This window comes from Nuphar pumila, chromosome 4, assembly GCF_984573655.1.
Source record: "Nuphar pumila chromosome 4, dmNupPumi1.hap1.1, whole genome shotgun sequence".
NCBI classification, from domain to species: domain Eukaryota; kingdom Viridiplantae; phylum Streptophyta; class Magnoliopsida; order Nymphaeales; family Nymphaeaceae; genus Nuphar; species Nuphar pumila.
The window spans coordinates 139,213,730-139,229,074 of NC_143252.1; the positions used below are offsets into that span (position 1 = coordinate 139,213,730).

Here is a 15,345-nt window from a genome sequence, read left to right on the forward strand (position 1 = left end):
TAATTTACATCATCGGCCATCCAAAGCATATAAGCCAAGAAATTCATACACCACCTCCAACTAAACATACTATGACTAGCAATGGAAGGGAAAATGTACACAACTTTCAGCAAGGGGCTACTGCTCTATACCGGTAACAAAGTTGCACTTCCCCCAATCTTTTCAATGCGACATTGCGCAGAAATACCATTTTCACAAACCATGTAGAAAGTTGCAAGAATGCAACATCCAGAAAGCCGGTTTCTGTAATATGAACAACAGAATGCATCATAATAAAAAATAGAACAAGATCAAATAATCCTAGCACAAATGCAGATAAGTTTTACACCAACAGCCTATGCCTTTTTTCCTTTTTTTTTGTTTTCTAAATGCAACTAACCTACATCTGAAATGTGTTTCAGCTGTATTAGGTCAATTCATGTAAGATCAGTTAATGAGTGTCTGCGGCTTCTGCGCCTCCTAGCAGAATCCTCCCTACTTGCTCTCTCCCTTCCAGCAGTAGTGGTAGTGGTGGTGGCAGTGGAAGTTGTGGTAGTGTCAACAATGGGGGATAAATCTTCATCAGAAGTGATGATGCTCGGTGCCTCACCCCGCCACCGGCTTTGTCCCAACCCCGACGACCCCATTTCCAACCTCCGATAACCTCTAGCAAGCCGCCTCAGTCGCGAAGTGAAATTACGGCCACCAGCTATATTGCCGTTAGGCCCAAATGCCTGAAAGAGGAGGAGGACATTCAGCCAGTTGCTTTCGTCAATGCCTACCTCATCCCTGTCACTGCCGAATCCATTTCCTTCTATAACATAGTCCCCCAACACCATGGCCCCTGGCATTGTTGACCTGATAGTGCTGAGTACATCGTCATGGTCCCGCTCATGCTCCAAACGCCTCCAATTCTGTTGGAGCACAGGGTCCACCTCATGCGGACGTGCACTAGGGTGCTCTGCTCTTACATGCTTCCTTAGCTCTTCATAGTTACCTACATAGGAGCATCCGTCCTGCGTGCAACTCCTCTTCATGGTATTGAGATAATCGCGAGCAGATTCTACCACAGTACATCCCTTGACCTGTCCACGGCATAGTGGACATACCAGCTCGGATGGCTCCCACTTTTCTCTTGGCAGGGACCATCCCAAGTTCATATTTCCAACAGATCTGTCTTCAAGCGATAAATCTTCACTGTCAGAAATAGCTAAAGTGGAGTTACTAAAATCATGAAAGTTGGATCCCTTTGAAGCTTTTCCATATGCCTTCTTGAACTGGTCTAGGCAATTGGAATAGCGATAACTGGTGCCACACATGTAAGGACGGCAGCCTTTGTCATGGGACGAGCAGAGAAGGAGAACTGCATTGTGTGGGTACTCCATGCACACCGAACAGGTTACATTATCCCAGTCTTTCTTCCCTGTGGCCTCCCCTGTTTTGCATGGTTTCTTGTGAACTAAATTTTTGTTCCAGCGGCAATTCTTCAGTGGATATGGAGACGGCCTCAATTGATGGGAAGCAAATCTACGACGACCCCTGCCTTTTACCATCTTGAAGAACTACAAAAACATAGCAGCGCTAAGACACAAGGTACACCATCTTTATTGTTAAAAGAGATAGAACGCCCTTTAAAAGAGCCCAAGCAAGCCGGACGAATAAACATAACAACAAAATTAAATGAGCCTGCAGCCACAAACATCACTATCCACTTCTATGTCAACAACAACCGCATCAACTATTCCTCTCAAATAACAAAAAACAATATAATCTGCAACAAAAAGCTTTTCTATGAAAGCAAACTAGTAATAAACATCAATCTGACCCAAGCTCAAGAATCTTTGACCAAGATACTGCCACTCTTTAAGAATAAAAACAGTCAATCCTCACGCAGCATGATGAACTGAAAAATAGAAAAAATATTTACCTAACTGTTTTAATGAAGAATGAGGAAGCAAGATAAACATATGTGTGTGTGTGTGTGTGACAGATAAAACTAAAGCAGATGCAACTATGATGAAGTGCAACAAACTATTGAGTCCACACATTGTGCATTTGAAGTTGCAGATTTTGTCAAGTTAGGGTTTACCAGGTTGGCTAGACCACTGAACAAGATCTTCAATCGAACAAACCACCATCATTTGAGTAAGATAACATTAATTTCTTATGTATAAGCTAAGCATTCTATGGTGGGTACTTAAATACTATCTGGAATCCTCCATAACCAGGGATAAGTAAGGTTGGCACTTTTGTTGAAACCATGTAAATGCAATTAGTCTATCTAGCATTTTACTTTTGTGTGCATATACGGGCCACTATAATTCTAACAATCAAAATAAATCATGGATTACAGATTCATTTCTGTGGATCTGTTTAATTACCAAAGAAAAATCAAGAACTTTTGTGCATGTGGATAGGGATCAATATTTACCAGGAAAGAGAAATTTAATTCACAAAACTCTGGACTGCCTTTTAAATAATCTGGAAAAAATGCAAGCAGAAACAATGTCAAGATGAGGAAAAATAACAGTTGCATAAGTTGTAAACATCAAACAAATTCATGCATACACAAACAATAAAAATACCGGCAAATCCATGAAGAAGGTAGACAACTATGGCCAGGTCAACTATCTACTAATAAGGTTTGTAATATCAAACATTATTACAAGCTCCATCACTACCATCTCCATATTACCAAATAATATGGCAAAATCCAAACTCGTGACATGGAGTAACTGGCAACTGCAAGACAGCCCACTCTAATTGCAAATTTTCCCTCTAATTTCTTTAAACATTCATCACAAGCAAAAAAAAATCTTGTGTCAAAAATCAAGTTGGAAAATCGAGTTCCAGAGATTATCGAAAAGGTCAACCTTTCGAACAGCTGCTGAATCCATGGGCAGGCAAGAGAGAACCTGCCCCCCTAGCAGAACGGCAGAAGTGCCCCAACCCCAAAGATTGCAAGTTATTACTGATTAGGCAAGATTCTTCTCAACATAACAAGCTCCTAGAGCAAAGAATTTGTGCCTTCTCTCCAACAAAAATGACGGCTTACAACTAGACTTCCCTTCCATACCGGAAATCAGCACTTTGCCTAATAAAAATAAGCACATGCACTGTGTGCAGATCTTGAAAATCTTCAGAAACCAAAACACAGTGTAAGTAGGTCCATCCAACCATTACAATGTTTGTATGCAGTCTCATCTGTACATTAAAATCCTCATGGTCCACATGTGAAATCATGAATCCAGCTACTGTTCTTGTGTTCCTGCTCAGCCTCTTTTGTTTTGTCTAGACATGCACAAACACTGGCAGCCACATACCCCAACAGTTTTGGCCTTTGTGAAACAAAAGGATAATCATTTGTCAAGTCATTTTGGACATTTATTTTCTTATAATGATTTATAATATTTAAAAAAAGGATGACAGTGGTATTTTAAGAAATTCCAAAGTTACTCTTTCTTCAAATTAGTTCTCATAAACAGTGTAGTCGTAGCTAAGGCAATTAGCCACAATTGAGTACTACAAATCTATAAGTCATCTCTATGATTAACAACCTATAGAATTAGCCTCCCACAAACATCACTCTAAGATTCATCAATAATAAACACGTAAAAAATCATCTACAGCTTTTTGTTAACCCTTGGAATATACAGACTTTTATGCTATGTTCAACCACATCCAGATTATGACATTCTCCAGGACCAAAATCATCCAACATGTTATGAAAATGGTCATCAAAGAGTTCCTTTGCTAAACCATATATCAAAAACTAGCCATCTGTCAAATATTTTGATTTCCTCTTTTTTTCTCACAACGTATAAATTAAGATTTAGGAGAAATTGCAAAGCATGACAAGGGACTCGAATAGTCAAGAAAGGAAGAGAGATGAAAAATATATGATGTAGATGGAAGGCATAAGGATCAAGCTATTGAAGAATAACTACTTGGCCAGTTGGCGTAAAATTGGGACTACATTTCCAACATTTGATATTCAATTAGGGCACACTTACTTTATGACACTTTTTTCTCATTTGAAGTAGCTTTATATGAAACTTATTTCATATGAAAAAATTCTCATATGACAAACTTTTCTGTGTTTGTTTTGTGTGATGAGACAAATTTTCTATTTCATTTTTGTTTCATACAAGAAAAAGGCAAAAGAAAACTTTAACATTTCTATACATTTGGATCAGATCCAGTTACGAGTTAGGCTATACCCAATATCAGAACAAAGCAACTTAGTCATTTAAAATCAAATCACCAGATAAGGGATCCATATTGGGTATTGGATCAGATTTGATTTGTGTTTAAAATAGAACATGAGCAAGATGCTCTATTTAAACATCATAAGCATTCTTGGGACTAGGACAAAAGAAAACCACCAGGTAACGGACACACACACAGATGGAAACATGCACATTTAATGGCAGAGAATGGACATGATTAAAGCTTTCCACCCTCATGAATTCATCCTCATAAAATTTAGTCTTTCAATTTAAAAAGTACACATACACAGATGTGTGCATGCATGTGCGCATACACACGCATATGTATGATGTATGCATGTCTAGGCAGAAAGTCAAGGCCCCAGAGAAGGTTGCAGCTAGGGGAGCATGGACCAGGTCGACCTGAAGCTGATGCGTGTGACACACAAAAACATGTATACATTCATGTATGTATGTGTGTGTATACCGCTTCACAATCATATTGACGAGTTTTCACAGGAAAATTTAGAAAGGAGTGCTTTCCTTTGAAAATTCTTGGGATTTATAGAAGTAAGAATAAAGATACAACAACAACAACTACGCCTTCATCCCAAAACAATTGGGGTCAGCGATATGAACCAAAAAAGAAATTCATTTTGGGTCTTCCACATGAATCCTTTTCCTCCAATCATTTCTATCCAACGCCATGTCCTCGGTGAGGTTCAAAGCATTCATATCCTTTCCTATCATCTCCATCCAAGTCTTCCTAGGCCTACCCCGACCTCTTTTAACTAATATATTTTCCCATTTCTCCAACCTTCTAACTGGAGCATCATTAGGCCTTCGCCGAATATGTCCAAACCACCGTAAACGATTCTCTCGCATCTTATTTTCAATGGGTGCAACACCTACCTTCTTACGTATCTCTTCGTTCCGAATCTTATCTTTTATTGTATTTCCACACATCCATCTAAGCATCCGCATCTCAGCTACACTCATTTTTTGAATATGATGTCTCTTGGCAGCCCAACATTCCGTACCATATAGTAAAGCGGGTCTAATAGTCGTCCTATAAAACTTTTCCTTCAACCGCAATGGCATTCTACGATCGCACAACACTCCAGTAGCACTTTTCCATTTCATCCACCCAACCTTTATCCTATGATTTACATCTCCATCAATTTCTCCATACTTTTGAATGATGGATCCCAAATATTTGAAATAATCATTCACCGGTATATCTTGCTCACCAAGCTTCACTACACTCCCATCACTACTTCGTTGCTTACTAAACCGACATTCCATATATTCAGTCTTACTCTTACTCAACTTAAAACCTCTAGCTTCCAATGTCTGTCTCCATAATTCTAACTTAGCATTAACCCCAGCTCTAGACTCATCAATCAAAACAATATCATCAGCAAACAACATACACCACGGTACATTTTCTTGAATTGATCTCGTAAGCTCATCCATCACTATCGCAAATAGGAAAGGGCTTAAAGCAGATCCTTGATGTAACCCAACCGTTATCGGAAAATTGGTTGTCACCCCTCCACAAGTGCGGACATTGGTTACTACTCCTTCATACATATCTTTAATTATACTAATGTACTTGAGAGAAACACCTTTCTTCATCATTGTCCACCAGAGAACGTCCCTAGATACTCTATCGTATGCCTTCTCTAAATCAATAAAAACCATATGCAAATCTTTGTTCCTCTCTCTATATCTTTCAATAAGTTGTCTAAGAAGATGTATAGCTTCCATAGTTGATCTTCCAGGCATAAAACCAAATTGATTCTCCGATATCATGACAACCTTCCTCAACCTAGACTCAATCACCCTCTCCCAAAGTTTCATAGTATGACTCATGAGTTTTATACCACGATAGTTTGTGCAATCTTGTATATCACCCTTATTCTTATATAAAGGCACCAAAGTACTCTTCCTCCACTCATTAGGCATCTTATTTGTTCGCCAAATCAAGTTAAAAAGATTTGTCAACCATTCTAAACCTTTCTCTCCCAAGCATTTCCAAGCCTCGATAGGTATACCATCTGGGCCAACTGCCCTTCTTGATTTCATTTTCTTCAAAGCCTCTGCAATTTCTTTCTTTTGAATCTTGCGCATGAAGTCACGATTTATCTCATGAAAAGGAATGGAGAAGTCTCCAAGATCTTGAGCATGACTATCATTAAATAGCTTATCAAAATAATCTTTCCATCTCTCCTTAATCTCCTCATCTTTGACTAAAACCCTTTGCGTTTCATCTTTGATACATCTAACCATACCCAAATCCTTCGATTTCCTATCTCTCATCTTTGCAAGCCTATAAATATCCTTCTCGCCTTCTTTGGTATCCAACTTGTCATAAACCTCCTTATATACCTTAGCCCTCGCGTTTCGAACAACTTTTTTAGCTTCCTTCTTCGCTATCATATACTTCTCCAAATTCTCATTATCACGACTCTTACTTAGATTTCTATAACACTCTCTTTTAACCTTAATAGCTAATTTGACATCCTCGTTCCACCATGATGTATCCTTACCTAGTGGTGCACCGCCTTTAGACTCACCCAATACCTCCTTAGCTACTTTTCTCATACCACCCGCTATCTTATTCCACATTGATTCTGAATCCTCCTCGAGACACCAATCAACTTCCTTAACTACCTGCTCTACAAACATTCCTTGTTTAGCTCATTTCAGTGCCCACCACTTAATTCTAGGATCTATCCTATGTCTATCCCTTTTGCGGCATTGTCTAATTCTAAGATCTAAAATTAAGACTCTATGTTGTGTAGCTACACTTTCTCCTGGTATAACCTTACAATCGATGCAACAACCCCTATCTCTCTTTCTAAGTAGGAAAAAATCTATCTGACTCGTATTAACCCCACTTTTAAATGTTACTAGGTGAGACTCCCTCTTCCTAAACCAAGTGTTAGCTAAGATCATATCATAGGACAAACAAAAATCTAAAATCCTTTCTCCACTTTCATTTCTTTCTCCTATACCATAGCCTCCAGGGATATTCTCAAATCCATCCCTACTAATGCCTACATGTCCATTAAGGTCACCGCCGATGAAAAGCTTTTCTCCATAAGATGTCTCTTGTACTACTCCATCTAAATCTTCCCAAAATTGATGCTTAATGGAATCATCTAAACCTACTTGAGGTGCATAAACACTAATAATATTAATAATATCCGTACCTAATACTAATTTAATAAGTAAAATTCTATCACCCTTCCTACGGACCTCAACTACATTATCTATAAACTGACGACTCATAACAATCCCTACTCCATTCCTATTCCTATTTATTCCTGTATACCAAATCTTATATCCCCAAGGTTCTATCACTTTAGCTTTCTCACCTACCCATTTGGTCTCTTGAAGACATAAAATATCAATCTTTCTCCTACACATAACATCTACTAACTCTACCAACTTACCAGTTAAAGACCCTATGTTCCAAGTGGCTAACCTAATTTTATGGTCTTGGACTAACTTCTTTACCCCCACCCGTCCAACAAAGTGAGGGAACCCTTGCCTATTTGACACCACACCCGGGCGCCGGTGTGACGCGTCGCTTCTGGGCGACGACCTAGCAACCCTTGCACATTTATCACTGCCTCCGGGCCTAGAGAGTACAGCGCGTCGCTCAGTAGGGAACGCCCCAACAAAATTCTCATATTGGTTCACTTTCATAGGATATGACAAAGTTTTTATGCTGGCTGTCACAGGCCTACCGCAACCCTCCTCCTTTATCCGGGCTTGGGACCGGCAGAAGTAAGAATAAAGATAATAATTGAAAATGCTAAAAGTTTCAAAAAATGAATTTCTCAAAAGATAACATTATAAGTATCAAGATAGTTCAAACTTCAAACTTAAAGCTTTTGTCATAATATTGTGACAATTCCCTTTTTTCTCTTGTTGTCAAAAATAACAAATAAAAAATCAAAAGTAAAAACACAATATTTTGAAAATATCAGAAGATTTTTGGGGAAGTGGGGGGGCATGTATGCTGCATGTGTGTGTAAGAAGATAAGAAATCACATTATGATAAAAGGCTGGAATCAAAGAAGCCAATATCCATCTAATTAACATTGAAACTCAGCAGGCATAAATAGCAAGAGGGAAAACTCGCTATGGAAATCACTGCCAAAGAAAGTCAAAAGACATAAATACAGATTAACAGCTACAAGACTAAATATCAGAACTATCTCTAATTTAATAGCATGAAGTTACTACTGCAAACAACAGTATATGTCAGATGAAAAATCCTCCAAGGGTGGCTTGGGATGTGGGCTTATTTAGCATGAAACAAACACGATCAGACAAGCATGGGCTTCTACTGCACAACATAATTTGTTAAGAATCATCCTGGCATTAACAAAATCAGATTAATCAACCAAATGTAAATCAAGATGTCATACAACTGTAAAACCAATAAGTCCCAACACTATTCAATCCCCTGAATCAACATGTTGATGACAAAGAATCTTGGTGATGAAACGTGCACATAAAGAAAAGAATGTCCACTAATTAACTGCAATCCAACTTCATAATCTGGCGATAATAATCATAGCCTTTGAATAACATCCTAAGGAATATAATATGCATAAAATGAACACCACTTGGGAACCAGCCACTAGAACAGCTAAGTGAAACCTTTCCTACAAGTTCCGATATGCAAGCAGAGTTATGGTTCTACCATCAAAGCAATGGCCTTCATCATGCAGCACTCTGTCACCTTTGTTCTCGTTGGATCCAAATTGGTGGAGGTTAAAACAAGACCCAATGTGCATAAAGCACAATGCTTTCATTCAAAGATACTGTTTCACAGTCCGAATCTAGAATCTAGATAATTTTTTTGATAATAGAAGACAAGGACATGCTCCCAACAGATCAACCCAATAAAACATAAACTATGGTTATGACGACTAAAAGCAAAATCCAAATGCAGCAAATGAATTGGCAGAAAATTTCTTACACTTCCACGATTATCAATTTAGTCGCCCGCTAGCATCTCAATTGTCCTAACATTCAAGCCAGAACCAATGTGGCGGTCTCAATGAACACAAAGAATCAAAACGCCAAATTTGCCAATGATTGCACTGCACAGGGAACAACAATCGAGGCCCAAGTACTCTCACTCGCATCAATCCATAATCGACGAGATCCACGACGATCAACAACCCACATCCACAGGCAACTCTGATGTTCCTAGATCTAGGTTCAATGCATGTGCTTTCTATAACAACCAACAGGAAGCATAAATATATAAACACAACGAATATGGGGTGGGGCAGAGACCATCCGCATCTTGATATTCACGGCCACACACACACACAACTGGCAAATCCAGGTTGCCACAATAAAAATAATCAGGTCAAACAGAAGCAAGCGATAGAAAAGGAGTAGCACAAATCATCTCCGCACAGATTAAACAATTACAAAAGAAAAAAGAAAACTCAGATCACACCATTAAAAACTTGCAAGAATTTAAAAAAAAAAACAAAAAAAAAAGAAAGAAAAATTTTAATGCAACCACATGAAATTAAGCTTTAGGCATCCACCACGCCATGACTTTAGTGGCTTCCGGGCAGACGCGATCGCATGTAACAACAACCCTAACGATCAAGCAAAGCAAATTCTTCGAAAAGATAACGCAGATACGAAAGGAAATAAAAAAGAGCAAGGTTTCGGATCCGGGAATCCAGGGGGTTCGAGAGTGAGATGTGGGAAAAGAAAAAGACTCACCTTCTCACCTTTCCTTCCCGCTGGAGACATTAGGGTTTCAAACAGAGGATCGGCTATCCATGAGAGAAACCTAGGGCTTTTTTCTTTTTTTCTTGGGAAAAGGAGGGAAATGGAAAAGGAGAAAATGGGGGGAAAAGAAAAGGAAAGGAAGGGGATCGTCGAGGTAGTTTTTTTGGTAGGGAGGGGTCCGGTGAGAGAGAGAGAGAGAGAGAGAGAGAGAGTGGTGGCGGAGAGCCGGACGAAAGGGGAGAGCGCGGTGGCCACGTTTTTTTATGATTGGTCCGGTGAGCGGGAGCGCACCGCATCAATCGGACCGCCCGGTCGATGCAGAGAATGCCACTGGGCTCGATATGGTAAACGTCTCGCTTTCTCTCCTTGCCTCTCTTACACGTTTGGAAGCAAGAAAAACTCTCTTACGAAAAGAAAGATTTATTCATATAATATTGATAAATTTTTTAAAATTGAGAAGTTTTTGTTAGGTAGCATGAGAAAAATAAAATAAAATAAAAAATCTTCAAAAAATGAGAGAGATGTGAAGAAATGTGGTGGTGGAGCTTTTCCGATACGATTTTTAAAGAGGTGGGTGATGCTGGATAGTGCAAAATCATTGTGGGGGTGGGGGTGGGGGGTGGTGGTAGAGCTTGTCCAGTGTGACTTTTTGAGAGATGAGTGGTAGTGATGGTGGTGGTGAGATGGACGGTGGAAAATCCTGGGGATGACAGTTTTTTTGGGAGGTAAACAACGGTAGGTGGTGGTGGTGAAATGGTGGCTGGTGGTGAGTGTAAATCACTATTTTGTCTTGTTTGGAAACATTCTTTGGTGGTGATGGTGGGGAGTGGATGAATATTTCTTATAAAAAATGTATTTTTCAGAAAAACTCTTTCGACTAAAAGTCTCTCTTGTTTGAAAGCGTTAGAAAATATGTATTTATTTTTCACTTCGTATCACTTTTCCTACATCTTTCTCATGTCGCAACCTCATGTAGCACTCATGGCTTATATGTTGGTTTACTTCTAGTAGAGCTGTTAATGGGTCGGATACTTGGATTGGATCCTGTATCAAGAGAATATCTGAATGCATAAAAAAAGAAACAAATATTATTAAAGGTATTTATGAAATGTAAAACTGTTAAGAGGTATCGTAATGCCTTTTAGAATAAGATGTTTCTAACGTTGAATATATTGTGGAAATGATCACATGTTTTGGGGATTGCCAATATAATGTCGACATATTTTCTAACACTTTGTAGGTGTTAATGTCTTGTAATTGTCCATAGGTCAGGTCTTGAGATAATCGGATCACGTGGATCCACCAAGTAGGCTTTCATCAGGTGATCGGGCCGGATGATATGATCCAAGCATTAGTTTGGTCCTAATCTGATTTGGTATATGCTGAGGTAGGCCTCTACCTGAATTAAGGCTTTGTTTGGGAACTTGTGTTGAAGGGAGTTGCAAGGAGTTTGGGAAAGTACAACTAATTGGTTCAAAGAAAATGGATTTCGAAAAAGTCTGTGCTCTCTCTTTTGTTTGAAAGTATAAACAACTCTTTCGTTAAGGCTTTCAACTACTCCGGATTTCTCACCTTGCTTTGGAACTCGTAGCATGGTATTTGAGTAGTAAAGAATGCAGAGAGAAAATATATCATATTTAATTGCATAATTGATATTTAAATTTTTTTATAAACAAGAAATATTTAAATTATTGTCGTGTGTAAAAAATAATTTAAAATATAATATAGATTACGATTGGATTGAATCTCTTGCACAAAAAATTAAGTATACTTTTAAAGCTATTAAGTTCTACTCAATAATTTCAATTCTAATAAAAGTCAACTAACTAAAAAATGTGAACTAAAAGCATAAGTATCATTGAAAAATTGAAACTGAAAAATGTTTAACATTTCAATCAACTATATATCTTATTTGTTAGGCCTACCCAAATATCAACCTTAAGCTTCATAATAATAATAATAATAATAATGGCCAAAAAACCTACATTTACAAGCTATTGATGAATTTGATTAGATTTAAATCCAACCATATATCCGATTCCAAACAAAGATTTTAATCCAAAACACTTTGAATATATAAATCTAAATCGATATAAGAAACAAAGCTTAGGTTCGACCAAAGATTGAACAAATCAAATCTATTTTTTACTTTATTATTAAGAACCCAAAGAATTTAGATATGGGTCAAATATCCAATTGAAAATGAGTCCATTAAGCTAGATTTGGCAAAAAAAAAATATCTGATTGACAAAAAATTTAGATATAGGTTAGATATCTGATTGAATGAGTCCATTAAGTTAGATTTGACAAAATAAAAGCGATTGATATTCAACTTAAATATGGATTTTATATAGAGATTTTAGGACCAGATATGACTCCAAATCCAAACAAGATGCATGAATGTTATGGAGTCAATATTGTTACTGATCCAAATCCAATGTTTGACAATTGTGTGAGATTTGGGTTACTTAGATCCAAATGAATATAAAACAACTAATATGAGAGAGAGAGGTGAATGTCTTTTGAGAACTACGAATGACAGTGGACCGAAGAAAAACAGAGATCCGTCCAACCTGCCCTATTTGGGATGGAGATGGAGGACATGAAACTGAGAATGGACCGAAGATGGAGGTGAAAATCAAATCTTGTGCAAGGATGGACTTACTTTTGCCTCCGCCCCGTCCCAACCTGCCCCGCCCCATCCCATCCTCGATGCCCTTTAATGAAATTATTAATATATTCTTACTATACTATAAAAGAACATTTAATCCTATATATATTTTCTAACCCTAAGTTCTTACCTCCTAACCTTAGAAACAAGTATCATTTCTCTTCTCTCCTTCCTTCTAACGACCCTAAAGAAAGATTATTTAAATCATGTATCAGATAAAAGAGAGGGATCCGTCTGAACCCACCCAATTTGGGACGATGATGAAAGATATAAAACGGGGAATGAACTGAGGATGGAGGCGCAAATCAAAATCCATCACAGGGATGGATCGGAGATGGAGGAAAAAATTTGAGACAGTCCGGGGTAGAGAGCTTATCCCCTGCGCTCGCTCTGATCCAATGTCATCTCCATCGGTAAATACCCACCGAAGGTGAATGAGTTTTGGTAACTACCCACAGAAATCTCTTCAAAATAAGGAGTTGTAAATACCTCTTCACCGTGAAAGGAGTTGAAAGAGGGTAAAAGTGAGGATTTATAACCTCATGAATCTCATCCTAAATTCACGATTACCTACATTCATTTTCCAAAACATCCTCTAATTTTTTGTTGATGAAGTAGTTCAACTCAAATAAATGTCTCTCACACCATCTCATCTCCTCTGACACCTTCCTCCCAGTCACAATGTTAAATTGTTTTGAGGTTCCAAGCAAATAAATAAAAATTGACTCACGTAGGATCATCAGGCAAGAATTTTGCCCCAAGAATAATTTTTTAGTTGAACCCAAAATTTATCCTTTTTCTTACTAGGATGGGATCTAGGCCGCTATGCAGGTGGTCTAGATTCAAATATCATAGGCGTCACCTCTCTTGCCCAAGAAGAAGCATGGCGACTTCCTAGGGGCAAAGGGTAAGCCTATGGAGTTTTACGCTCTCAGCATAGGCGGAGCTGGGGGGGGGAGCAGGACTGGGTTGTAGCCCAGTCCTGCCTCCCGAAATAGTTAATTTTTTTTTTAAAGCCCCGAAACAGTGGCTAAGGAGGTATTGGGTGCGTCTAAAGGCGGTGCACCGCTAGGTAAGGATACATCATGGTGGAACGAGGATGTCAAATTAGCTATTAAGGTTAAAAGAGAGTGTTATAGAAATCTAAGTAAAAATCGTGATAATGAGAATTTGGAGAAGTATATGATAGCAAAGAAGGAAGCTAAAAAAATAGTTCGAAACGCGAGGGATAAGGTATATAAGGAGGTTTATGACAAGTTGGATATCAAAGAGGGTGAGAAGAGTATTTATAGGCTTGCAAAGATGAGAGATAGGAAATCGAGGGATCTAGGTATGGTTAGATGTATCAAAGATGAAACGCAAAGGGTTTTAGTCAAAGATGAGGAGATTAAGTAGAGATGGAAAGATTATTTTGATAAGCTATTTAATGAAAGTCATGCACAGGATCTTGGAGACTTTTCAATTCCTTTTCATGAGATGAATCGTGACTTCATGCGCAAGATTCAAAAGAAAGAAATTGCAAAGGCTTTGAAGAAAATGAAATCAAGAAGGGCAGTTGGCCCAGATGGTATACCTATCGAGGCTTGGAAATGCTTGGGAGAGAAAGGTTTAGAATGATTGACAAATCTTTTTAACAAGATTTGGCGGACAAATAAGATGCCTAATGAGTGGAGGAATAGTACTTTGGTGCCTCTATATAAGAATAAGGGTGATATACAAGATTGCACAAACTATCGTGGTATAAAACTCATGAGTCATACTATGAAACTTTGTGAGAGGGTGATTGAGTCTAGGTTGAGGAAGATTGTCATGATATCGGAGAATCAATTTGGTTTTATGTCTGGAAGATCAACTATGGAAGCTATACATCTTCTTAGACAACTTATTGAGAGAAATAGAGAGAGGAACAAAGATTTGCATATGGTTTTTATTGATTTGGAGAAGGCTTACGATAAAATACCTAGGGACGTTCTCTGGTGGACAATGATGAAGAAAGGTGTTTCTCTCAAGTACATTAGTATAATTAAAGATATGTATGAAGGAGTAGTAACCAATGTCCGCACTTGTGGAGGGGTGACAACCAATTTTCCTATAATGGTTGGGTTACATCAAGGATCTGCTTTAAGCCCTTTCCTATTTGCTATAGTGATGGATGAGCTTACGAGATCAATTCAAGAAAATGTGTCGTGGTGTATGTTGTTTGCTGATGATATTGTTTTGATTGATGAGTCTAGAGCTGGGGTTAATGCTAAGTTAGAATTATGGAGACAGACATTGGAAGCAAGAGGTTTTAAGTTGAGTAAGAGTAAGACAAAATACATGGAATGTCGATTTAGTAAGCAACAAAGTAGTGATGGGAGTGTAGTGAAGCTTGGTGAGCATGAAATATCGGTGAATGATTCTTTCAAATATTTGGGATCTATCATTAAAAAGTATGGAGAAATTGATGGAGATGTAAATCATAGGATAAAGGTTGGGTGGATGAAATGGAAGAGTGCAACTAGAGTGTTGTGCGATCGTAGAATGCCATTGCGGTTGAAGGGAAAGTTTTATAGGACGACTATTAGGCCCGCTTTACTATATAGTACGGAATGTTGGGCTGCCAAGACACATCATATTCAAAAAATGAGTGTAGCTGAGATGCGTATCTGAGATGGCTGTGTGGAAATACAATAAAAGATAAGATTCAGAACAAGGAGATACGTA

At 38.2% G+C, this 15,345-nt stretch overlaps 1 protein-coding gene across 2 annotated transcripts; it reads right to left on the reverse strand.

Moving 5' to 3' along the window:
- Positions 1-156: 156 nt before the first annotated feature.
- On the reverse strand, positions 157-10,371 carry LOC149841283 (uncharacterized). 2 transcript variants are annotated; one of them, XM_090003740.1, is made up of 3 exons: positions 9,960-10,354; positions 2,411-2,460; positions 157-1,541 (listed from the first exon to the last, which is right to left on the reverse strand). In XM_090003740.1, exon 3 carries the CDS (start codon positions 1,530-1,532, stop codon positions 417-419), a length of 1,116 nt encoding a protein of 371 aa, XP_089859866.1. In that variant the 5' UTR covers positions 1,533-1,541; positions 2,411-2,460; positions 9,960-10,354; the 3' UTR covers positions 157-416. The 2 variants fall into 2 exon arrangements, with proteins under 2 accessions (XP_089859866.1, XP_089859865.1); XM_090003739.1 differs by lacking the exon at positions 2,411-2,460 and having other exon boundaries at positions 9,960-10,371.
- Positions 10,372-15,345: the final 4,974 nt, after the last annotated feature.

Bases quoted from the DNA above. Each gene is read 5' to 3' on its own strand.
- LOC149841283 (XM_090003739.1), bottom strand. From the start codon at position 9,989: ATGTCTCCAGCGGGAAGGAAAGGTGAGAAG. The intron at 1,542-9,959 runs GTGAGTCTTTTT...ATGTTTTTGTAG, and splicing joins CGGGAAGGAAAGGTGAGAAG to TTCTTCAAGATGGTAAAAGG.